At 45.5% G+C, this 26217-nt stretch overlaps 1 protein-coding gene across 4 annotated transcripts in view; it reads right to left on the bottom strand.

Annotated features, from left to right (window-relative positions):
* The window catches only part of LOC146520848 (syntaxin-binding protein 4), a 77236-nt gene that overhangs the window by 18577 nt on the left and 32442 nt on the right, over positions 1-26217 (bottom strand). For all 4 annotated transcript variants that reach the window (XM_085155615.1, XM_085155616.1, XM_085155618.1 and 1 more), the window contains exons 5-10: positions 26083-26157; positions 14270-14349; positions 11677-11800; positions 8529-8670; positions 3407-3513; positions 2110-2251 (exon numbers count right to left, since the gene is read on the bottom strand). In XM_085155615.1, the coding sequence (XP_085011741.1) occupies positions 2110-2251; positions 3407-3513; positions 8529-8670; positions 11677-11800; positions 14270-14349; positions 26083-26157 (670 nt within the window). The remainder of the gene's footprint in view (positions 1-2109; positions 2252-3406; positions 3514-8528; positions 8671-11676; positions 11801-14269; positions 14350-26082; positions 26158-26217) is intronic.

Here is a 26217-nt window from a genome sequence, read left to right as displayed (position 1 = left end):
GATTTATTAGGTTTAGTAGCTGGTAGTAGCAGAACTGGGACTGAAGCTAGATGATGCAATGGTCTAGCTCAGTGGTTCCCAAACTTTTTTTGCTGGGCCCCCCTTGTTTTACAAGAAAAATGTTCGCGCCCCCCCTCGCGCGCGCACGCACGCACGCACGAACACATCCTCCAACCACACAGACCCATATTTTGCTCCATTGCGTTTATTTCACACCTCAAACATTTAGTAAACAATTGAGCAAATACAAGAAATCTGCAATAAATTACAGGTACTAAGAAAATAAACTACTAAGTCTTTTACGCTGCGTCCACACCTACACGGGTATTTTTGAACACGCAGCTGTTTCGTCCACGTAAACGGCGTTTCGAATCACCGAGAATGGAGATTTTTTAAAACTCCTTTTTTGTGTTTACGTGTGGACGAGGAATACAGAGTTCGTCGTGCAACGTCAAAGGTATGTGCCTTTTTTCACGTCACGCTGTGTGCACGTTATTGTTTTTTTCCTGTGTAATAATATTCAACATTGCTATCAATACATTTTTCAAAAAATCCCTCTGCAAAATGGGTTCAAAAACATAAACAACTGTTGGATGCTGTTTGTCCGTGATTTGAACCGAGAGAACAAATCGTGGCAGGATCAGCCTGATGTTATTTGTATCCCGCTGTAACTTTACTGTATAAAGAGCTAACATTTCCAAAATGTCAGGAGTAGTTAGTCATTACAACAAGTGTTTGTGAACTACAAATCAAAAATGTGGGATCCTGTTTGTCCGTGATTTAAACAGCCCAGCGCTGCTCCCAACGAAGGGAAAACCAATTCTGCAGGGAGACCTACCTCGGCACTTGTGCAGGTGAAACCAAAGGGAAGATTTGCTTCACCATATTTTCTAGTCTTTGGCTTAGAATGAAGTTGGTTTGGAAACATATTCAGCTATGCTTCATTTCCTGCTTTGCGTTTGCGTGGGCGCCCGTGCTAGCAGTGTCCAAGCGTTGTTGTTTTGGGGTTTTTTTTCCCTTTTCATGCCGCGCCCCCCCCCCCCCTGCAATGGCTCTGCGCCCCCCCTAGGGGGCGGGCCCCACACTTTGGGAACGTCTGGTCTAGCTTCACTTCTGGTTGTCTCTATATTGACAATAAAGACAACAGTTCTAAGTTCTTTGTGGACCAAACTCTATAAATGAGAAAGTAAAGAAATGAAATTCTTCCAACTTTCTTTAACTTTCTAAGACCAGAACTCTTCCACTGCATGCACTTTAATTTCTCTTTGATAATTGGGCTGATTGGGGCCCAATGAATGAATAAATAAAGAATTACCAGATTTTTTTTTTACCTTATTTTTGCTTTTAAGAAAAATAACAGCCACATATCAGGATATTTGTTTAAAATTGTGATAGAACAATAGCAGGATAACGTCCTTGTAAGTGGATATCAGGCCCTTGCTGAGCAAAATTGAGTATTTTGGTCTAAATAACCCAAAATGTTATGTCCACATATGTGGACGGCAAGTTCTAGGAGGTTAAAAATCATAATTATTTAATTCAACTCTACTATTTTTACATTTTACATGTCAGAGAGTTTGAACTGGCTACAGTTTCACTTTGTAAAATCACTCTGATGTTGACCCACCTTATGTAACATATTATATACTGTGAGACGTACAACTACTCTTTAGTCAATAACGGTTCATTAATCAGTGTGTTTATTGGACTATGTTATACCAAAGTACATCGGCCTTTTCAAAGTTATTTGGTTGATCTTTTAGCATTTTTTGGACGACATTAGTACAATATGAGACTTTAGCTCAAAGAATAAATGTAGTCTTAACCTTCAATATTTGAAACAACATAATCGACACATTTAAGGACACCTGGTGTTTTTGTGTTGTTGAATGAGGATAAATAGCAACAGTAACTCTGTTTCCCAGCTCAGTCAGGTTGTTTCTTTTATCCTGCAGTCGGTGTGCTGATATTGTACAGAAGATACAACTCTAATCACTTTTCTTTTACATGGAAATCCTGCTTCTTCTGCAACTTCTGGTGTGCTGTGAGAATAACAGGCCACTTCTTCTATGAATGACCTGTAGGAGCCGTGTATGTGGTGGAGCTGACCTCGGGTGATCGGATGTGGACTTTTAAGCGTCCAGAGTTGTAGCTGTTGCCCGACGCTCGCTGGAGCCCATTGTGAAGAGACGTGCTGCTGGGAAAAAGTCCTTTACCCGGGATGAAGGCTATGTCCACAGCAGTATCTTGGCTAGAGACAAACACATAAGCATGTGATCAGTGTTGGCACACAAAGCGTGGTCCATATATGTGGGACATTTTGTTTACCCATCTACAAAAACACATTCAACTTTGGGCTTAAAGTGTAGTCTCAGCTTTGACGCTGTATTTACAGGTGGGTCTGTGGCAGTCTGTGTAAAGATCATTTAACAAAGCTTAAATCAGGTTGGTTTTCCAACCCAGGATCGAAGATGCTGTAGAAGATAATGTTTCCACGGTATGAAGGTTTATTTATTTAAGTATTATAAGTTATTAGCTTAAACTGTTACAAGAAAAACTGTTAATCCTCAGAGAGTGATATGAGCTTTTCTCAGTTTGAACTGATTTTAATGATCTACATGTAACCCAATGAACTGGAAGAGTGTATATCCATGCCATCACACTGCTTTATGTCTTTTACAGACAATGTTTTACACGTACACTCATCATAGTATCCACCATCCTCTTTACAATGTGTCCAAAACCGTGAGACTTTTTCTTAAGTCTAATCTGGCCTTGCTGTTATCTAGCTGCTTGATGTAAAAAGCCACCACTCTTGCACAAAAAGCCTCCCCTTACATGGATTTCCATGTAAGGGGAGGGATTTCATCCTATAATGTTAATCTCACAAATGACTTTTTGTTTTTTTCACAGAATGTGCCAAAATCCTGAATCATGTGCTCTCACTGGCTGCCTGGTTTCCCATAATTTCATTGTATATGTACAATGACAATAAAGGGCTATTCTATTCTATTCTATTCTATTCTATTGTACTGAGATGTCTTTTGACTTTATGCTCTGTGTTTCCAACTGCAGGTGTCACACTTGGAGTCAGTCCCAGACCTTGGATCTTATTTCTTTATGAGGAAGCTTTGAAAAATCTATCCTGCCTGCATCTGTCAGCTGTCCAACCCTGTGTATAGGAATAACTCTGTTTCAGTGGGTACTGCAGTACTTTTGTTAGGTATATCTTGAAACTGAAACTCTAACTTAATATGTGTTGGAAAACAGTAAAAATAACAAAGAAATCATGTCAATGTCCAAAAACACACAGAACACTAAACTGCTTATACTGTAGCACTGCGTATACGCTGGCTCATTGTTCCACACTAGACTTTGGTACATGTCTAACATGAACACCACTCACCTGAATTTCAGTTTGTTTAGCATGCTTTTGGCCTCTTCATGTGTCACACCAATCAAGGACTCCTTGTTAATAGCAATGAGCTGATCTCCCGGTCTCAACCGTCCATCCTGCACAACAGGGAGACAGTTTTATTCCCACTGAGCAGGAGGCTACAAACCCTGTTTCTCCTTATTTAAAAGTACAATAAACTGTCAGGGCCACTTCTAAGAATCAAAGTGCTTATCCAAGTCTAGTCATTATCAGCTCTTTTCAACTGCAGGAACATAACTGCAATGTGTATTTCAGTTCAATCCAATTCAATTTTATTCATATAGCACCAAATCATAACAACAGTTGGCTCAAGGTGCTTTGTTCTGTAAGGCACGATCAATAATAGAGACAAATCAAAGAAAATTCCAACAACGATGATGACCCCCTAATGAGCAAGTGCTTTGGCAATTGTGTGAAGGAAGAACTCCCTTTTAACAGGAAGAAACCTCCAGCAGAACCAGGCTCAGGGAGGGGCGGGGACCAGATAGGGGAGAGGAGAGAAAGACAAGCTGAGGAAGAGAGCCAGATATGAATCATAACTAATGATGAAATGCAGGGAGGTGTATAAACAGGTGATGAGTGAGAAAGGGTGAGAGAAGGAAAAATGCATCATGGGAATCCCCCGGCAGCCTACACCTATTGCAGCATAACTAAGGGAGGATTCAGGGTCACCTGGTCCAGCCCTAACTATATGCTTTAGCAAAAAGGAAAGTTTGAAGCCTAATCTTGAAAGTAGAGATAGTGTCTGTCTCCTGAATCCAAACTGGAAGCTGGTTCCACAGAAGAGGGGCCTGAAAACTGAAGGCTCTGCCTCCCATTCTACTTTTAAATACTCTAGGAACAACAAGTAGGCCTGCAGAGCGAGAGCGAAGTGCTCTAATAGGGTGATATGATACTACAAGGTCATTAAGATAAGATGGGGCCTGATTATTTAAGACCTTGTATGTGAGGAGCAGGATTTTGAATTCTGGATTTAACAGGAAGCCAAAACAGGAGAAATCTGCTCTCTCTTTCTAGTCCCTGTCAGGACTCTTGCTGCAGCAGTTTGGATTAGCTGAAGGTTTTTCAGGGAGTTTTTAGGACTTCCTGATAATAATGAATTACAGTCGTCCAGCCTGGAAGTAATAAATGCATGAACTAGTTTTTCAGCGTCACTCTGAGACAGGATATTTCTAATTTTAGAGATGTTGTACATATGGAAGAAAGCATCCATCCATCCATTTTCTTCCGCTTATCCAGGGCCGTGTTGCGGGTGCAGCAGCCTAAGCAGAGAGGCCCAGACCTCCCTCTCCCCAGCCACCTCTTCCAGCTTATCCGGGGGAACACCAAGGCGTTCCCAGGCCAGCTGAGAGATATAATCTCTCCAGCGTGTCCTGGATCTGCTCCGGGGCCTCCTCCGGTGGGACATGCCCGGAAACCTCATCCAGGAGGCGCCCAGGGGGCATCCTTGTCAGATGGCCGAACCACCTCAGCTGGCTCCTTTCGATGTGGAGCTGCAGCAGCTCTACTCTGAGCCCCTCCCATATGGCCAAACTTCTCACCCTATCTCTAAGGGAGATGCCAGCCACCCTTCGGAGGAAGCTCATTTCCGTTGCTTGTATTCATGATCTCGTTCTTTCGGTCACTACCCACAGCTCGTGACCATAGGTGAGGGTAAGGGCGTAGATCGACCGGTAAATTGAGAGCTTTGCTTTTATACTCAGCTCTCTCTTCACCACAACAGACCGGTACAGCGTACGGATCACTGCAGCCGCTGCACCAATCCGTCTGTCGATCACCTGCTCCCTTCTCCCATCACTCGCGAACAAGACCCCGAGATACTTGAACTCCTCCACTTGGGGCAGGAACTCATCCCCGACCTGGAGTGGGCACTCCACCCTTTTCCGGCTGAGGACCATGGCCTCAGATTTGGAGGTGTTGATTCTCATTCCCACCGCTTCACACTCGGCTGCGAACCGTTCCAGTGTGAGCTGGAGGCCCTCACCTGATGAAGCCAACAGAACCACATCATCTGCAAAAAGCAGAGATGAGATCCTGAGGCCACCAAAGTGAAAGCCCTCCGCCACTTGGCTACGAAATTCTGTCCATAAAAATTATGAACAGAATTGGTGACAAAGGGCAGCCCTGACGGAGCCCATCACCCACCAGGAACGAGTCCGACTTATTGCCGGCAATGCGAACCAAGCTCTTGCAATGGTTGTATAAGGACTGAATGGCCCATAGCAATGGGCCAGACACCCCATACTCCCGGAGCACCCCCCACAGGACCCGCCAAGGGACATGGTCGAATGCCTTCTCCAAGTCTACAAAACACATGTAGACTGGTTGGGCAAACTCCCATGCACCCTCAAGTATCCACGAGAGGATGAAGAGCTGGTCCAGTGTTCCACGACCGGGACAAAAACCACATTGTTCCTCCTGTATCCGAGGTTCGACTAACGGATGAACTCTTCTCTCCAGCACCCTGGCATAGACTTTCCCAGGGAGGCTGAGGAGTCTGATTTCCCTGTAGTTGGAACACACCCTTCGGTTCCCCTTTCTTAAAGATGGGGACCACCACCCCGGTCTGCCAGTCCGGGGGTACTGCCCCTGATCCCCAGGCAACATTGCAGAGACGTGTCAACCAAGACAGCCTTACAACATCCAGAGCCTTCAGGAACTCGGGGCAGACCTCATCCACCCCAGGGGCTCTGCCACCAAGAAGTTGTTTAACTGCCTCAGTGACCTCGACCTCAGATATTGGCTGTCATCCCCTTCGTCCCCAAACTCTGCTTACGCCACGGAAGACGTGCCAGTGGGATTGAGGAGGTCATCGAAGTATTCCTTCCACCGCATGACGATTTTCTCAGTCGAAGTCAGCAGCACTCCACCCACACTATACACATTGCAGTTGGAACACCGCTTTCCCCTCCTGAGTCACCTGATGGTTTGCCAGAATCTCTTCGAGACAGTCCGAAAGTCTTTTTCCATCGCTTCTCCGAACTCATCCCACACCCGAGCTTTTGCTTCCGTCACCGCCCGCGCTGCATTCCACTTGGCCTGTCAGTACCTATGAGCTGCCCAAAGCCTAACCAAGCCCGGTAGGACTCCTTCTTCAGGTTGGTGGCTCCCCTCACCTCAGGTGTCCACCATTTGGTTTGGGGTTTACCAAAGCGACAGGCACAAACCACCTTGCAGCCGCAGCTCCATGCAGCGGTTTCGGCAATGGAGATGCTGAACATAGTCCATTCGGACTCAATGTCCCCAGTCTCCCTCGGCATGTTGTTGACGCTCTGCCGGAGGTGTGAGTTGAAGATCTCGCGGACCGGGGCCTCTGCTAGACGTTCCCAGCACATCCTCACTGTACGTTTGGGTGTGCCAGGTCTGTCCAGCGTCCTCCCTTGCCACCTAATCCAACTCACCACCAGGTGGTGATCATTTGACAGCTCAGCCCCTCTCTTTACCCGAGTGTCCAAAACATATGGCCCCAGGTCTGGTGATACAATTACAAAATCAATCATCGTCCTGCGGCCTAGAGCGTCCTGGTGCCACGTGCACTTATGAACACTCTTATGTTCAAACATGGTGTTCGTTATGGCCAAACTGTGGTTTGCACAGAAGTCCAATAACAAAGCACCGCTCAGGTTAAGATCTGGGAAGCCGTTCCTCCCAATCACACCCTTGCAGGTCTCAATGTTGTTGCCCACGTGAGCAGTGAAGTCTCCCAGTAGGACAACAGATTCCCCAGGAGGAGCACACTCCAGTGCCCCACTCAGGGACTCCAAGAAGGCTGGGTACTCTGAACTGCCACTCAGCGCATAAGCACAGACGACAGTCAGGTACTGTTCCCTGACCCGAAGGCGAAGGGAACAAACCCTCTCGTCCACTGGGAGAAATCCCAACATACCAGCAGCAAGCCGAGGGGATATTAGAATACCCACCCCAGCTCGACGCCTCTCACCAGGGGCAACTCCAGACTGAGACAGAGTCCAGCCCCTCTCCAGGAGACTGGTTCCAGAGCCCAGGCCATGTGCTGAGGTGAGCCTGACTATATTTAGCCGGTACCTCTCCACCTCATGTACTAGCTCAGGCTCCTTCCCCACCAGAGAGGTGACATTCCATGTCCCAATCGCCAGTCTTGATAGCCAGGGATCGGTCCGCCAGGGCCTCCCGCTCCTGGCCGCCGCCTGGCTCACTTTGCACCCGACCCCTACGGTGCCTCCTGCGGGTGGTGGTCCTGCAGGAAGATGGGCCCATGTCCCTCTTTCGGGCTGTGCCCCGCCGGGCCCTATGGACTAATGCCCGGCCACCAGACGTTCACCCTCGGGTACCCTCCCCGGGCCTGGCTCCAGGGCAGGGCCCCAGTAACCCTATCGTGGGCAGGGTGAACAATGAACCCTGTGGAACTCCATATCAGTTTGGATCAGTTTGGTGGTGAGGATGTCTGGTATTAAGGTGTTGAAGGCTGAGCTGTAGTCAAAGAAGAGCATCCTCATGTAGTGCTTCCTGTTCTCCAAATGGCTCAGCGCTCTCTGAAGGGTGATGGGAACAACATACTCTATGGACTAATTTGACAGCAAGCAAACTGGTGGGGGTCAAGGGAGGGGGTACAGTCTCTGATTGGCTGAGACACTATCCGCTCAAAACACTTTATGACTAGTCTGCATATGCACGCCTCAATTTCTCCTTTCTTATTCTTATGGATAAAGCATGAGGAGAGCGGAAGAGCGAGGAAAAGGAGACTAAACGGTGCTTCATTTCTCCTCTTCCTCTCTACTCATGTTTCATTGAGTTATCTCATGGCCTCCCACTCAGAGATCAAGGAGTGAGGGCTCAAGCAAGCATGCTGAAACTGAATGTTGACAAAGATGATGACAAAGTCTCACTGTAGGAGATTTGTTAGCTGTAAGTGTAGTTTGTACGTCTTGTTCTGCAGTTTGTGTAAAAAGAAAGGTGATAGGACCTTTAGCTAACACAAACTGTAACACAAACTGCGATTTAAATAAGCAAAGGCTTTGCTCCATGATGGCATGTCTTCCACTTCATCACACCGCTCATCTTTCCCTCTCATTGCACTTTAGGTTTATTTGAAGCTGCTGTCCTCTTTTCTTACCCGGTGACAGTCTCCTCCTGACAGGACCTCCTGGATGAAGACTGCAGGGCCATCAGGCCTGTTGGAACCTCCTCCAATGGTGATGCCTAAACTGCCGGATCGTGCTATTGAAATAAGTTGAATCACCCCTTCACCTGGATGACTAAGAACACAAAGACACGGATAATCAATTCTGGAAGTTAGGAAAAGGGATCTGTGGTACACCTCAACTACAGGACCTGCTTCTAACAGCTGGGTGGAAGACAAGAACTAAAATTGCGTCCAGTGTTACTGGCAACTCGGAGGGTTTTTATTTAGCTTGAGTCCACACCTATAGCCAATTTAGAATGAGATCAACCTAACGTATAAGCCTTTGGACAGAAACACAGGGAAATGATGCAAATAACACAATAAAGGCTGATTGCAAGATTCAAGAGTGGATAATGGCAGAAGTAGTTCCATGGTTAAGAAAAACAGCTTAACATAGTTCAGGGACTCACTCGAGGATTTAGGTGTATCATTGGCAACAGTGTACAATCAAGAGATGAATGAATGAAATACAACAAGGTGCAAACCACAGGTTACACTCAGAACTGGAGGCCAGATTAGACTTCGACAGAAACAAGACTTTGCTCTCGAAATGGAAAAACAATGTCTTTGGACAGATGAAACCAGGATGAACTCTGATCACAACATTTGAAGGAGAACAGAAAGGAGAACATGATCCAAAGAACATGTGTCCATCATGGCAGAGGCAGTTAGAGCATCAGAGTCAAAGCTTTGTTGTCAAACACCATACGTACACGTCATACACAGGAATTTGAACTTCACAGTGCTCCCATTACATATTACCTTATGTTACAAATACACAACAGCGTACAACACAATCTAATTGTTTGTAGGCAACAGTTGCTGTGGATGTTGGTGGGGGGGGGGGGGGGGATCAGGGAAGGGCGATGGTGGAGAGTTTTGTATGTCTGGTGTGGGGTTCAGAGGGAAAAGGTGAATGAAGGTGTTCATCTGTAAGTCTGATACCAATAAAAAAAGAGTACATGGAGACAAGGACAAAACAAACTATGGAAGAAAAGGGACACTTTTGTTTTTAATTTTACATTTACACGTAACCTTTTGTATTGTCTATACTGTCGATTTTGTTACCTAACGTTCTGTTTATTTTAACCTTTGTGAATGCCTGTTCATGAAAAGCACTTAATAAATACACTTTACTCTAAATTCTTCTTAGAGTCCTTCTACAATGTCAAAGCAAAGCAGAAAGGAAGCAAAGAAAAGGAAGCAAAGAAAAGGAAGCAAAGAAAAGGAAAGCGGAAAGGAAGCAAAGAAAAGGAAGCAAAGAAAAGGAAGCAAAGAAAAGGAAGCAAAGGAAAGGAAGCAAAGGAAACTAATGGACGATTCAGGCTCCGGTTACCTTGGCAACCAGAGTCTGAATTGTCCATTAGTGACCAACTATGAGCTACACAGCGATGCCTGACTCTTCCACTTCTTTAGGGCAGAGGTGGATGAGGAGGGCTGGATTTGTTTATTTGGCTCCACCTTCAGCTTCCTGTTGCTGTGTTTCCTTTCAGGAGCATCTGGAAGGAAAAGATTCGCTCACTTTTACTTCGAGTACTGATGCTCGATTGTTGGGTTTTTCTCTGTATCTATGAAGCGCCTTGAGGCGACTTTTGTTGTGATTTGGCGCTATATAAATACAATTGAATTGAATTGAATGCTGCACTGATGCTGCGCTGCAGCTGCCAACCAATTCCCAAATCCCTCCAATCTGATTCTCTCTGAGTCAAGTCATTTTCCTCCACATCCATAGTCTCCGCCCACAGCCGACCTGCAGCACGCTAACATCATTACATCAATGCACTCTGATGTTAGCGAGCAGCTCCACTAAAGCATTTACAGCCGTACGCCTGGGGTTTGACCCCATTTACAATCCCATCAACACTGGCATGGAAGAAGATTGGCCTTCTGGGTAATGTAGTTCAGATTCAGAGACTTGAAGGATGGCGAGGTCTTCTGAGCTCGACGGAGCGATGGATGTGAGGGAGGATGGACAGAGAGGAGTTTTAAAGAGGAAAACCAGCACAGAAACACACCTGCTGGTGAAGTGTGTGTGTTTGCAGTGTGAAGGCAGCAGATGGTGTCGTGAAATAACAGGATCAATCGTCATTTTCAGTCGACAGCTTCCCCCATTAACTTCTGCTCTAACCGTTTTAAAGCATTCCCACTCTTTGAATGGAGGAAACACACTGATGTGAGCTTACAGCAGACTGGGTTCCAGCGCTACACGAGGGACCTGCTTCAAACAAACCACCATGCCAATCAGATTACTTCTTCCATGTGAGGGTGAAGAGGTGACCCTTCTGGATAAGATGGTGAAGGTTTGCTGCGTTTGGTGAACAGTGTGATAGTTCACTGATACACTGATTCTACTGATACAGCTTTGTTTTAGCTATGCTGGGTTAAAGCAATTCGATTGGTTTCAATAATAAACAAATGGTTACTGGATGATCATGTTTAAAATAAACAATGTTTCCTACTGGTCTGAAACAGGAAGTGAACAGCAGAGTCTGATGTTAGTCAGAGGTACAATATTGGAGCATAAGTTATGGATGGTAACCTCCCACAGAGAGGCGGGATGGCCACTTTTAATCACCTCTTGATAGGAGGCACACTGTCTCCAAACAATCAGTCTGCAATCAGTCTCAGACAGACTGAGACTGATCACAGATAAGTGCAATTCATCTGCAATGTGTCTCTTTGCAGTAGGGGCTACTCAGATCAGCTGGTTATATTCTGGGTTTATTCCTACATAAACCAAGGCTGCCATCCTGCAGCAGCTCTGTCATGATCTGTGGAAGTTTTCTCATTTCTGTCTCCAGTCACAGCTTTCCTTGTGTGAATGGAGCCTAAACAATCTGGAAAAAGTCCTGCAGCTTCCCAAAACACCGATATGATTTTCTTTTATTTTCTTATTCCATTATTATGATGTTCTGACTTTAATTACATTAGCCCTGCTGACATCTTCCCTTAATAAAAGTGGTTCACTTTCAACCACTTTGTTCATCCCAACCTAACCAACCAGAACTTATTATTTTAGCTCCAAGACTTTCTTGATGGTCGGGCTGACAGTGAGCCTGTATTAAATACGAACTCTTACCTGAGGGAGCGCAGCATGGGCCCACTGTTGTTGTACATACTCTGAGAGCCTGCTGGGCTCAACAGCAAAGGACTCTGGGAGCGTGACGAGGAACCGGAGGATGTGCTATCCAGGTAGCGACCTCCTTTGGATTTGAAAAACAAACAAACAGAAAATTACATGAGAGAGATAACCCAGACTACAGTTATTTTAGGAAAGGGCAGTTAGCAATCCAGACTTTCAGCTGCTCCCTGTAGCACACAGCAGATCATCTGCCTCCATCTCACCCTATCCCAGCATCCTCCTCTGTCACACCGGGATATCCTCCTTCACTACATGCATGAGTCTCTGAGGTCTTCCTCTTTTCCTCCTGCCTAGCAGCTCCATCTTCAGCATCCTTTGTCCGATATATCCACTCTCCCTCCTCTGCTTGTTTCCAAAACCATCCCAAACCCCTGAACTCACTTCCACCCACTCCACCTCACTGCCTGTTGCTTTGGATGCTTGATCCCTGTATTTAAACTACCTTTGCACCTTCATGTTGACCTTTCCACCATCTCCCTCCATACTCCAGTATTCTGTCTGGCTTGTGCAGACTTTCATTAGTCCAGTCTCCAGAGCATACCTCCACCTCTTAAGGCTCTCCTCCACCTGCTCTCTACTCTAATTTTCTCTGCAGAAATCAGGATCACGTCTTAGTCAGTTTGCTCTTTTTAAATTAATTTCCATAAAAGTTGTCTCATAGTATGTCTTCATTAAATTGCCCCATTTTGCATTTTTTCCTTTTAGAACATTATTTCTACTTGAGTCTTAATTTCTATAAATATTTAACACGAGCGAACTGGTCTCATACGACACATATAACAGAGTGTTCTCTGTTTTTTCTTCTAGTTTGTACTTGAACCGTAGCTTAAAGACCTCAGTGCAATGTTTTAGCATCAGTGAGGGTTTAGATTAGCACACCAGACACATCACAATCAGTGTTTTTACACCAAGCGAGGAGTGGTCCATGCAGCCTACAGCAGCCAACAGCATGGACCAGCTCGTCACTGCTGTTAGTGAGGATCTTTTTCTCGCTGTTCTTGTGTCTCTAGAGAGACTTTCAGGCTCTTCCTGTGAACCATCCATACTAACAATTCTTAACGCAGTCCTATAGTGCAAACCACATTATAGTGCTATCTCTCTTTATTCTGGAGCCTGATGTATCAGCAGCACTGCTCACATGCTGGAGCTCTGTTTAACAGCTCCGCAGCAGCTGGCTGCCTCCTCTCCAAGTCAAACAGATGTTGGTAAATGTGCACTTGTCGTAAGGCATTTTAAGGTCGACTTACTCCTTCCTGCCTATAGGCAGAGTACTCTGACTAAAATAGAACGGTTGTTTTCTATTTTTGATTTCAAATGTTAAAGGTCATGCTGGTCTTTGCTTTAGAAATTGGACAACAGTTTGAAGAATAGCTGAAAGTATACTTTTTAAACACAAACTGATCAGGAAAATAATACCAAATAATAATAAAATAGTATTTGCATAATCAATAGACTGAGACGTGACTTTCTCATGGACTTTAAGGCCATTTTCCACTGTTTCCATGGTGTGACTGCTAACCAGGCTCCCTAAGAAACGGTCAGCACTGTTGAAAAGCTGCATGTTAATCCAAACCACAACCACCAAACACCATCAAGTCATTGGTTCAGATATGCGGATGACACCAGGGTGAAAATTAAATCTCAGGACCACAATTTACTAGATCACATCATCTCAGTGGACCGACACATCAAATTCACCAGGGAGGATATGAAAAGTGGCAGGTTAGCCTTCTTAGACTGTCAGATTTCCATCATTAATAGGGGACATCTAAAAGCTGATGTGTACTGTAAACCTACACATACGGACGCTACAACACAGAGCGAACACCATCCCCACTGACACAGCAGCCAGGGAGGCAGAAGAACATCAAGAAGGCCCTGAGTAAATGTGGTTATCCCAGCTGGACTTTTGTCAACGCTGGGAAGGCTCCTAAAGAAAGCTCCAGCTGATCCAGGAGAGAAGGACAACCACTGTCTATGCAAAAACCCGTAGTGATCCTGTACGTGTCAGGAGTATTGCAGCAGTTGATTTTCTCTAAAAGATGCATCTCTGTGGCTTTTAAACCCCAAAACATGCTGCAGTAAAAATCAGTCCACCCGGCACAAACACAGTATGGTGTTCCTAGGGAGCCTGGCTAGCTTAACTGTTCTTATGGGCTACTGTCACAGCATGGAAACAAATGGCCTTAATGAAAAAAGTCCATCAGAAAGCGACTTCTCAGTCTATTGATTATTGTTAGCTAATGACTGAGCTTCCTGACAGAGACATAGCAGAAAAAAGCTGTTTTGTCTCTGTCAGGAAGCCAGTTTGATCTCCTGCAAAGACTGTACTGTGTTGTCTTCATCCAAAGCAGAGGGGCAGAGGAAAACACGTTTCTCTACATGCAAACACATTATTACCGCAGTACTGTGTCACGTGCATGACAAAAACACTTTGTACTAATGCAAATGCAGCAACAGCTTTCTATTAGGAAAGAAATGAAAATGAAAGTGGGAATCACCCAGCAGAGCTAAGCAGAAACATCCCTACCTTGCTGGATCGGAGAGTTCCGTGTTGATCCAGTGCTGCCATTAGATCCATATTTCTCTAGCAGATCAGCAAATTCTCTCCTTTTCAAGAGAAACAGATGTTGAGACATGACAGGATGACTGCATGTTACATGTTAAAGCCAATGATGTTGTAATGATTTGTGTAGACCTGGACAGCTTTGCTTTGGGAAGTGATATAGGTACATATATGCTCTTTTAAGTCACATACAGGAAAATCACAACATGTCAGAAACAATTCAAATGAATGGCAGGCAATCATTCTGCTGAGTACTTTTTGCAGCCCTTCTTTATACCCAAAACATCAGGACACTGTGTAAAACGTAATGTGATTATTTTTAGGCTTCATCAATACATATTTTATCAAAACATAAACATATCAAATGTTTCCATTGAGAGGTTTTTATATTTCATGAACAATATGAGCACATACAGCTCCTATTTCAACAAAGTTAGGTCAGGGTCACGAAACGCTGGACAACTCAAAAGAAACAGCTGCAGCTGATCATGTTAGCTGGTAACAGGTCAGCAGCATCATTGTGTAAAGAACAATAGAACAACTTTAGAATAAGATTGCTTTAATGACACGTCACAGTTGTATTAGTTAACCACAACTAAACTAAAAAACTAAAACTAGGTGTGAAAAACCTTGTAATTAACTGAAATAAAAATGAAGGCCTTCATATTTGAATACTGCAGCTATTAGAACAGCATTGCTCCTGAACTGGCCTCCCTGCAGACCTTTCACCACCTGAGAACATTTAGAGCCTTATGAAATGAAAAAGACAAAGAGAAGAGCCGGGACTGCTGAGAGTCCTCCTTAGCTCACAGAGCATTATGGAAGCAGGGATGCTACGCAGTGGGAAACAGTGTTTTTCACACATGTTGCTGCCATCAAATTCAACATTTTCTCAGTTTAAACATTTGAAATAAATAATTTTCTATGTTCGATTGTGAATAACAAACAGTGTTGTTGTTTCATGAGACGGGCCACAATCTTACAACACCACACTATGGTCGTCCCTGTGGACGCTGGTTTAAATTTGGCATTTCTTAGCGGATTATGAGAAGCAGTCATTGGCTGTGGAAAAATAAAGACACAAACTGAGCTTGGGAAGAAAATAAAAACACCTCACACCTGCTATTATCAGCAGCAGCAGACGAGGTGAGGGTTAAAGGTGCCGTTTAACAGTGAAGGATGAGCAGATGTGACTGACGGGACATTTAGGGTCTAATATCGCACCATGACACACCTGTTCAGCAACATTCACCATCCGTGTGCGTGTGTGCGTCTGCACATATGTGTGCGTCTGTGCATGTCTCTGTGTGTGCGTGTGTGCGTCTGCACATGTGCGTGTGCGTCTCTGCATGTGTGTGTGTGTCTCTGCACATGTGCATGTCTGTGCATGTCTCTGCGTGTGCATGTGTGTGTGGTCTGCGTGTGCATGTGTGTCTCTGCATGTGTGTCTCTGCATGTGCGTGCGTCTGTGCATGTCTCTGCGTGTGCATGCGCCTGCGTGTGTGTCTCTGCATGTGCATGTGCGTGTGTGCGTCTGCACATGTGCGTGTGTCTGTGCATGTCTCTGCATGTGCGTGTGTGTCTCTGCATGTGCGTGTGTGTCTCTGCATGTGCGTGTGTGTCTCTGCATGTGCGTGCGTCTTTGTGAGAGAGAGCCATATTTAGGCTCAGGCACCTTCAGTTGACTGTTGTTGTGATCTCAGAGTCATGATTGAACTGAACTTTGTGTTAGTTTGTGTTGCCGTCTGTTCTCTTTCACTAAAACATGCAAACGTGTTTACAGGTTGCTTCTCACACAGCACAATGCTGCAGCTGCTTAACTGATCAATAAGTGGGTTTTTCTTTTAACTGTAATTTGCTGCCGGTAAGCAAACAGCACATGCTGGGACACTTCTGGGTTGTGTTTGTGTCGGGGTGGGGGTGTAGACAGATATAAAGATAGAGACGAATAATCCCGACTCCCAGTCCCCAGCACTACTGCTGTCTGCCCCGCCAGCTCCTCTGGGCTGCAGGGTAGTTAAAGCACACAGTGCAGATTAACATACAATGCTCATCATCCAAAGCATCGTCTCCGTTAAGCTCTCCCCCTCCCCAACTCTGCTGTCACATCCTCTGCGCAGAGCATAAAGTGATGGAGGAGGGAGGATAGAGTGGCTCAGGCAACCTCACTGCTGACACAGCTTGGCCTCAGAGAAATAGGTACTACACTACACACTACATGTAATTCTACATATCCACCCTGTATATGAGGACAGTGATGACTTCAGTCTGGCATGTATCTTCTCCAACAGCCGGGGTATAAATCCCAACCGTCACGCTGTCTTCACTGAACACGCAGAATATTGCATTTTTAAGTAAAGCTCATGGCTGACACTAGTGTGCAAAGTCTCACTGTTTAAATATGCAAATCCTCTACTACCTTTGTCACGGATCACGTTGTGTGCAGTGGATTTGAAGGGAAGACAAGGCCAATGCTGACAGCTGGCACTGACCTTGTTTTCACTCAGACTGGCCACAGTCAGATTAGAAAGCTGGTTCAACACTAATACTACCAGCCAGGAGTAATGCTAGTATGGTACTGTCAGCACAGTTCAGGCATCATGTGTTCCACTCATTTTGAGCTTGTTATTCACGACTTGTTTGAGTGGAGCTGGTGTGTTAAACAAAAGGAATAAAAATGGATCCATCTTTTTTTGGTGCTAGTTTGCTTTTCACATGTACCTGTACCCCCCCTCCCCCACCCCCAAAACAAAAACAAACAAAAACAATAAGGCTAGAAAACACTGCTGTTCAGGCTGCAACTGGAACGCCCACAATTTTTTTTAGTTCAACGTCATCAAAAACAGTTTTTAGTCCATTCGATCTGGCCCAAATTGAGCCCAAGACGAACTTTTTTGGACCACATGTATCCCTAATGTAACCATAACTCTGTGACAACACTGGCAGATGCCTCAATAGTGAGACATGAAACCCACTCAAAGAAAGTTGTTCGTTGCTTCTACACCTAAAATTCATTTGGTGTCATTTTGGTTTAAAAGTAGAATGGGAGGGAGAGCCTTCAGTTTTCAGGCCCCTCTTCTGTGGAACCAGCTTCCAGTTTGGATTCAGGAGACAGACACTATCTCTACTTTTAAGATTAGGCTTCAAACTTTCCTTTTTGCTAAAGCATATAGTTAGGGCTGGACCAGGTGACCCTGAATCCTCCCTTAATTATGCTGCAATAGACGTAGGCTGCCGGGGATTCCCATGATGCATTGAGTTTTTCCTTTCCAGTCACCTTTCTCACTCACTATGTGTTAACAGACCTCTCTGCATTGAATCATATCTGTTATTAACCTCTGTCTCTCTTCCACAGCATGTCTTTATCCTGTCTTCCTTCTCTCACCCCAACCAATCACAGCAGATGGCCCCGCCCCTCCCTGAGCCTGGTTCTGCTGGAGGTTTCTTCCTGTTAAAAGGGAGTTTTTCCTTCCCACTGTCGCCAAAGTGCTGCTCATAGGGGGTCATATGATTGTTGGGTTTTTCTCTGTATCTATTATTGTATGATCTACTGTACAATATAAAGCACCTTGACGCGACTGCTGTTGTGATTTGGCGCTATATAAATAAAATTGAATTGAATTGATTTGGTAGTGGTTGAGTTTGCTTCTAGATGCTGTGTGATTTCACTGATTTCTATAACTGATTCAATTCTAATTCACAAGGTCTCAATTTGATTCAATTTTAAAAAGATTATAATTCTGATCATTTATCAGCACATATCCATATTTTATATCTATGTATAAAAAGAAAGCTGACACTGTGAGACTTTATCAGAGGTGTGAGCATCACAGCGGACGACAATCATCCATCTTTTTCCACTTTATCCAAGGCCGGGTCGCGGGGGCAGCAGCCCAAGCAGAGAAGCCCAGACCTCCCTCTCCCCAGCCACCTCCTCCAGCTTATCCGGGGGAACACCAAGGCGTTCCCAGGCCAGCCGAGAGATATGATCTCTCCAGCGTGTCCTGGGTCTGCCCCGGGGCCTCCTCCCGGTGGGACATGCCTGGAACATCTCACCCAGGAGGCGCCCAGGAGGCATCCTTGTCAGATGCCCGAACCACCTCAGCTGGCTCCTTTCGATGTGGAGCAGCAGCGGCTCTACTCTGAGCCCCTCCTGGATGGCTGAACTTCTCACCCTATCTCTAAGGGAGAGGCCAGCCACCCACCCACAGTGGATGCTTTTGTGTCAAAGTAACTGAGGATAAAACAAAGAAAACATGAAGGCATGCTGAGATCAGACGAGATCGGGCGATCTCAGGGTGCTATGGCCGTGATCTCAGAAGCTAAGCAGCGTTGGGCTTGGTTAGTACTTGGATGGGAGAGAAACATGAAGGCGACTTTCCTGGCCTGGCTTTTTTAGCAGATTACCTTAAAAATATTCTGCAGTAGAACAAAAACTGAAGAAAAGCATGAACCAACATTTGAACATCACCTGATGCTGCTGAAGTGAAGCAGCGCAAAGTTACAGAGGTTTGATAGGAGACACAGCTAAGAGATTTGCAACTTGGCATCATTTGCAAAAGTTTAAATTTTTTTGGTATTGAACAGCAGAAATGAGACTTTCTTGTCAAAGGTCATTTAAAAAAAAAACAGCGGGCGACAACACTGTACACAACAGTAGACAGATTTTTGATGGTAAACTAGTCTTGAAGTACAGAGAGAGCTGTGCAGGAAGTGTGATTTCATTGTGGTGGAAGCAAAACAGTAAGAGAGAATTCATGATGATGGTTTTCAAACGTGAAGCGTAGTTTGATCTTTGCTGTTGGTTCAGTGAATTTTAGTCGGAGAGTAACGAAACCTGCTGTCAAAGTGAATTGTTAAATGTTGTCATTTTTATGCTTACCATCTCTACATTGTTTCAACTCTGTGATGAAAGGAATTCCTTTGTCCCGCTCCCCAGCCTCTCGAGGTTCTGCGGGGGCTGTAGTGTTTTATCACAAGCACATCCTTGTGAAGGGTTGTTTGATGTTTGGTCAGCTTCCTGCCCTTTTTATGGCTTCACTGTGTTGTGCACGGTGAACCAATACAGGAATTGAACCATATATTGGGTGTGGGGGAGATTGCCATTTTATGACTAAGGATGTTGTTGGAAACAGTTGGAAGTAGGAACACTGCAGAGGTAAGGAAGGAACACTGCCAGAGGTAAGTGACGGAAGTGACGGGAAAAGGTAAGCGACCCATGTGGTAGGTGACGTCAGACGCTGGAGATTTGGCGAAAAAAAAGCGACTGGTAGCGTAGAATTTAACAAAGTTTCTTTAAGCTTCAGTATTGCCAAATAAACTAACCAATTGTCATATAACTAACAACATCTGTTCTATCATCTCTAACACCCTGGAGGACAACGGGGAGAGTTTAGACGCTCTCCAAGATTACATCGACCGGTGCTTCCAAGATTTAGTCATGAAGAAGGCTCAGAGTGCATCTTCTCCGGCCAAAATTGAGACACTGTCATCGAAGAGATGTCGCCCAGCAGACTCCCCCGGTACAACATCGCCTGCTGGCAAAGACATCGCAGACATCCTGGAGTCAATCAACCAACGATTGTCCAGTTTCGATGCGAGGCTGTCCCTGGTGGAGATCTTACACCGGGAATTTAAATGTCTGAGAGAATTCCTGGAATTCAGCCAGCAGCAGATGGAAACGCTTGCCGCTGAAAATGCCACGCTACGGGAGTCGGTCAAATCTCTCACCGATAACGTGACCCAGTTAAACATAGTAAATAAAAAAATAAAAGAATCCGTTATCGATCTACAAGCCCGTAGAATGAGAGACAACCTTGTGTTTTCTGGTATTACAGAATCTGCCGGAGAGGACGCGGAAGCAACGGTGAAAAGCTTCATTAAAACCCACCTGAAGCTGCTGGAGGACACCGTAAAGAACATCGCCTTCGAAAGAGTGCATTGCTTGGGGGCCGTGAGGTGGGAGACCACGTCCAATTGTGGCCAAATTCGGCCAATTCAAACAGAAGGAACAGGTGAAGAGTCGCGGCAGGGAGCTGAAAGGAACGGACTTCAGCGTGAACGACCAGTTCCCCAAAGAGATCCTGGAACGACGCAAGGTCCCGTTCCCAGTTCGACGTAGCTTCATTGTAGATTACGTAGATCACTTAATTTAATAGACTACTCATACAGTAAAAACATTGAAACCACAATATTATCTCTAGCTGAAGAAAAAGCGTTTGACAGCGTTAACTGGAAATTTTTATTTGCAACTTTACACAAATTTAGTTTTGGAAACTCTTTCATAAACTGGCTAAGAATATTATATAACTCCCCAACAGCTTGTGTCAGAACAAATGACCAGACATCCTCCAGCTTCTGTCTCCTGAGGGGCACCAGACAGGGATGCCCACTCTCCCCTTCACTGTTTGCTATTTTTATCTAACCTCTAGCAGCAGCATTTAGACAGGCTACAATAATTAAGGGCATAAAATGTAAGAACGTAGAAGATAAAATCAGTCTCTATGCGGATGATGTGTTGCTTTTTCTCCCAAACTCACAAACCAACCTCTCTGAGGTAATTACTCTAATAAACTGGTTTTCAAGTGTTTCAGATTATTCAATTAACTGGTCGAAAACTTCAGTTCTTCCAATTAACTGCTCCTTCCATAATTCTTCTTCTGCCCCACTACAATGTGGAAATATTAAATATTTAGGTATTAATGTCTCTCCTAAACTTTCAGACTTAACTAAATTAAATCACATCCCACTTCTAAAGAAAGTAGAAGGCGATCTGACTAGATGGAAATCTCTACCCATATCACTCATGGGAAGGGTCGCCACTATAAAAATGATGATCTTGCCAAAAATAAATTACTTATTTTTAATGATCCCAAACAAACCATCACAAGATTGGTTCAGATCTCTGGATTCGTATATTTCTAAATTCCTTTGGAAAGATAAACCCCCACGTATCAGCTTAAAAACACTTCAAAGAACCAAGGATAGAGGAGGATTAGAACTGTCTAATATTCAACAATATTTCTTAGCCAACAGGCTTCAGTACATCTCAGGATGGTTAAAACATACCTTCTTAGATGAGCCCTGGCTAGATGTTGAACAGGCACTAGTTTTCTAAAAATGACAGAGTCTTCATTAATCCCATGCAGACGTACACCTATCTGGAATAACCCTGACATATTACAAAACAATAATATGATTAATTTCCCAGAATGGAGTTGTAAAGGAATTAAATACTTAGAACATATATTAGAAGGAACAGACTTTATTCCATTTGACAGACTAGTTATACAATATGGGATCAACAAGAAAAGATTTTTAGAATATCAACAAATTAAATCCATAGTAAAAAAGAAGTTTAACCTCAGTCAATTTGAATTGCAAACACCAACAAGCGCGGTACATTTGCTTACTCTTAAATCCCCTAAATTATTGTCTAAAATATACAGAACTCTTTCTAAAATAGATGAATCAATATCCCTTCCTATTGCAAAGTGGGAAGCAGATTTGTCAGTCAGCTCAGACCAAGACTTCTGGTCTCAGATTTGCTTAAAAATCTTTAAATTGATTAGAAATCCCAGTCTGCAATTAATACAATACAAAATACTACATAGAGTGCACTATACAGGTCATCGGATGTTCCAGATGGGCTTTACATCTTCCAACAACTGCTCACACTGCCAAGGCAATACACCAGACAATTATATCCACGCTCTTTGGTTCTGTCCACCAGTTCAGACGTTTTGGCGCGAGATATGTGAAGACTTATCAAAGTGTCTGAAATGTAAAATTCCAACCTCCCCTTTAGTGTGTTTGTTGGGCAAATTGGATGATGTCACTACAGAAACTAATACAGTCCACATGGTTTTTACTGCCCTATGCATAGCCAAGAAAACAGTCCTCATGAACTGGAAAAATAAAAATAATCTTAATTCTAACCAATATAGAAATTATCTATTAGATTACATTAGTCTCGAGACAGCCTCTGCCACCACATTAGATCAATCCCTCTGGGCTCCTTTGATCGGCGCCATCACCTAGCGGGGGTGGGGGGTCATGGTTTGGTCCCGCCTTCGCCATTGTGGTTGATGTGGAGGTAGGGACGGGCTTAGGGCGTTTGGAGAATCCCTAGGGACGTTATCCCTGGAGGGCTTAACCCAGGGGTTGTGGTCATAACCTGGTTAGTGGCTCTGGTTGCTCTTAGAGGTTGTTCTCCTCGTGGCCGCGTGCAGCGGGGCTGGGGGAGGGTCTGTGCTGGCGGACGTAGGTTACTGGCCCGGTGGCCTGGCTGCCCCTGAGTGAATCCGGGGCAGGCGTGGGGGCTTGGGGTTCGGGGGTGCTTCGCCTCCGTGCTAGGGCTCTGGCTGGGCCTTGGGGGCTTAGGTCCCTGTTGGTGTGTCGCCGAGGTTGTGGGCGGGTGGGTGCACGGGGGCTCAGCCCTGGCGCAGGGCGCCTCTGGCGCATCGGCCTAACTAGGGGGCTCTTCAACTGACAGGGAGGTTGTTCCATCCTTGCAGGAGTCCACTCTGCAGGTGGGGGAGAGACATAGGAGAGGTGGAGAATAAACTTAACCTGGGTGTCTGTTGTCTTGTGTAGTCTGGGAGATGATTGAATGTTGGGGTGGGTACAGTTTCCTCTGCGGTGGGGTCGGGTGGGCTCTCCCCCGGGTCCTGTGGGGCTGGGCGGTCCTGCTGCTGTAGGACCCAATATTGGTGGGCCTGGGCTCCCTTGCCTTGGTGGGTGCTGAAGGACGGGGGTGCCTATTGGGGTCAGCGGGGGAGCTGGCCCCAGGGAGGGGCATCTTGCTCCTCCCTTCTTTTCCTCCCCATCCTCGGCTGCCTCCCTCTTCCCGCTCCAACACACCCACCCATACAGGTAGGGCCTTGGGGTGCGGGTGTGTCACCAGGGTGCAGGGGAGGCACCCCCCCCCCCCCCCCCCCCCCCCCCCCGTCCCCTTCTGGCAACCTGTACCTCAATTTTATTCCACAACTTAGACATCCACATTACTCACACTCTCATAACACATACATCTAGGGCCTTGAGGGTGGGCACGTTAACAGCGTCCAGTGGACAGTCTGTGTATTCAACCCCACCTCTGGCGCCGGTGCCCACCTCTCAATTTTAAATCCATGTAGACATTGAGGGTTCTCGGGAGGGGCCGTGCTAACACCTGCTGCTCTCTGGCAGCAGCACCATGCTCTCCCGCGTTTTCAATGCACCTTAGAACAACACGCAGCAACACTACGCATGAGCGAGAGGAGGGAGGTTTGGGGTCTTCACACACCCCTGTTCTCTGCTGGCCATTGGGGCGGGGGGGCTGGGAGAAGGTGTTGGCCATCCGATTGGGATCTGGGATGCGGGGCCTCCCTGCTGCTGCGGAGCCTGGGGCGGTCTGCTTGCCCCCACCCCGGGGGAAAGGGTAACATCTCCTGGGTCTAGGTGCCGTTTCCCCTTCCAGGGGTGAGGGTATCTGGACCTGGGGTATAGAGTTTGTTTGGGGAGTGTGATTGTGTGTACAGTGTCCATGTATGTCTATCCCTACGTTGAGTGAGTGCTGAGTATTTGTATATGTGTGCATGACGGTGGGAATGCATGTTTGTGTCTGTGTGTGCCTGTATGTCTGTGTCTATATGTCAGGTCGGGTCTTACACTCCACCTCTCTGGGAACTCCCAGGCCCTCCATAGCGAGACCAGAGGCCTATCTCCCCTCACCGCACTCCCTGCTAGTAACTGATGCCCTCAAGGGGTCAGTGCGTTGGTGGTTCTTGGTGTCCGGGGCTGAGCGCTCAGGTATGTACCAGCTCACTCCCGGTGACTACTTGGTGGGGCCTGGTGCCTGTTGCTCGGTCAGGCCTCTTCCCGGGGCAAAGGGGGCCCTCGGGCCTCCGGCCTCTGGGCCTGCGGCTCGGTTCACTCTGGGCACGCCAGAGTGAACCGAGCCGTGTGTGGATGCAGCCTCTCTGGGGACTGCATCCACACACGGCTCCAACCACACACACCCATGTTTTGCTCCACTGCGGCTTATTTCACACCTCAAACATTTAGTAAACAATTAAGCAAATACAAGTAATCTGCAATAAATTACAGGTAGTAAGAAAATAAACTACTAACTCTTTTACGCTACGTCCACACCTACACGGGTATTTTTGAAAACGCAGCTGTTTCGTTCACACGTAAACGACGTTTCGAATCACCGAAAACTGAGATCTTTTTAAAGCTCCTTTTTTGCATTTACATGTGGACGAGGAATACAGAGTCTGCTGTAGCAGACCATTACATGGGAAACCTTTTGAATACAAGCACACTGATCCACACAGGTGTGCACACGGGTGTTCACTGTTCATAGACATAAACTACACCTCTATTGGCTGCTATTTCCAAGCACATTATGCGCTGTCGGTACTGCTTGCTACACAACAGCATTCAATATTTAGTATTTGCTGCTGTTTACACACCATCGAGCTAGATTAACGTGATGGTGTTGTGTTTAGTATGTTGCTCTGTTCTTTTGCTTGTTTTCTCTTCTTTTTCTCTCAACAGGTGATCCAGGAGATTTTTTTTCTCCTTCTCTTTTTAAGTTTCCTTTCTCACAAAAAAAAGTGGATAAATACTTCATCCTTAGAAAAAAAAGAAAAAAGAAACAGTTGGAAGTCACACAGAGAGACACACATCCTCACACACTCACTCAAACACACATACACACACATAGTGCCTTGTCTTAGAACCATTTGGGGGTTTTACGGTGGGAGGTGCTTGTGTTGTATTGTAACTGTCATGCCAATAAAAGGCAGCAAGAGGAGGCCGTTGTTGGGGTCAGTCTACGGTAGGATTCAGAGTGCTTTCTGAGACACTGGCCGGGGCCTCCCTTGCTAGCAAGTTAAAGATGTCCGTCTTGTTTTTGTCGTTAACGAGAATAAGTTTCTAAACTAGCGGGGCTTGTGGAAACACAGACCCAACACCTGCAGCATCAGAATCTGTGAGTAGAATGGGGGGGGGGGGGGGGGGCTCCACGCTCTGTGTTTACATCTTTGTAGGGAACTTGTTTACCTGCTCTCATTTACTGTTTTAGCTGTTTGGTGATTGTTGAAATAGTTTTGTGAGCTTTAACCTGAGATTCTGGCATTTCTGGTAAAATACATACATATTTAAATCAATTCAGGATTTAATGAATGCAATATTCAAATTGAAATCAGGGAAATTGATTTTTTAAACCCACCCCTAGTGACACCCCTGTCCACAAGGTGGATTTTCAAGGGTTTGTTGACAGTATAAAAAGGGATTCTTGATGGACCAGATACATCGGCCTGTGGCTGCATCACTAATCCAGCCACAAACCACAGGCACTCGCTCTGCATTGCCAGCACTACAGATAGTCCATGGTAAACTTTGTGGCTTAAGGAAGGATTTAATAATCAACTCTCAAACCTGCTGGGAGTTTGATTCCCTTTAAACAGTTGTACAGGTGGAAGTTCATGGTCTTTCTGTAGGCATCATGAAATGCATCCAAATACTCCACTGCTCGACTACACAGCAAGGCCTGAGAACTGATCATTTAATAGCCTGGCTCCCTGCCATCACTCACAGAACCTTTGGGCCCTCTACAAAAGCAGGACCTACAGTAAACCAAGACAGTACTCCTTTTTAAACAGCATTCAGGGGGCAGCACTGCTGTTTAGGGCAAAAAAAATGATTTTGACTACCACATACAAGCTCATTTCTATAGTCTGCAGAGAAACAGTGGCATTAACACACAGGACTGTAGACAGACTTCTGCTTACTTTGCTTCCTCATCTCTGGCTACAAGAAGTCGCATGTGATTGGTTGCAGAGGCTGCTCTCAAGATATCCACAGCTCTGTGAAACACATGCAAACACATTTACACAGATTGTCTTCCAGCATCACTACTGTTAACA

The sequence above is a fragment of the Neolamprologus multifasciatus genome, chromosome 4 (genome assembly GCF_963576455.1).
Source record: "Neolamprologus multifasciatus chromosome 4, fNeoMul1.2, whole genome shotgun sequence".
In the NCBI taxonomy this organism is placed as follows: domain Eukaryota; kingdom Metazoa; phylum Chordata; class Actinopteri; order Cichliformes; family Cichlidae; genus Neolamprologus; species Neolamprologus multifasciatus.
The sequence above is the reverse complement of the archived record's forward strand: the minus strand, read 5'-3'. Positions and strand labels throughout refer to the sequence as shown.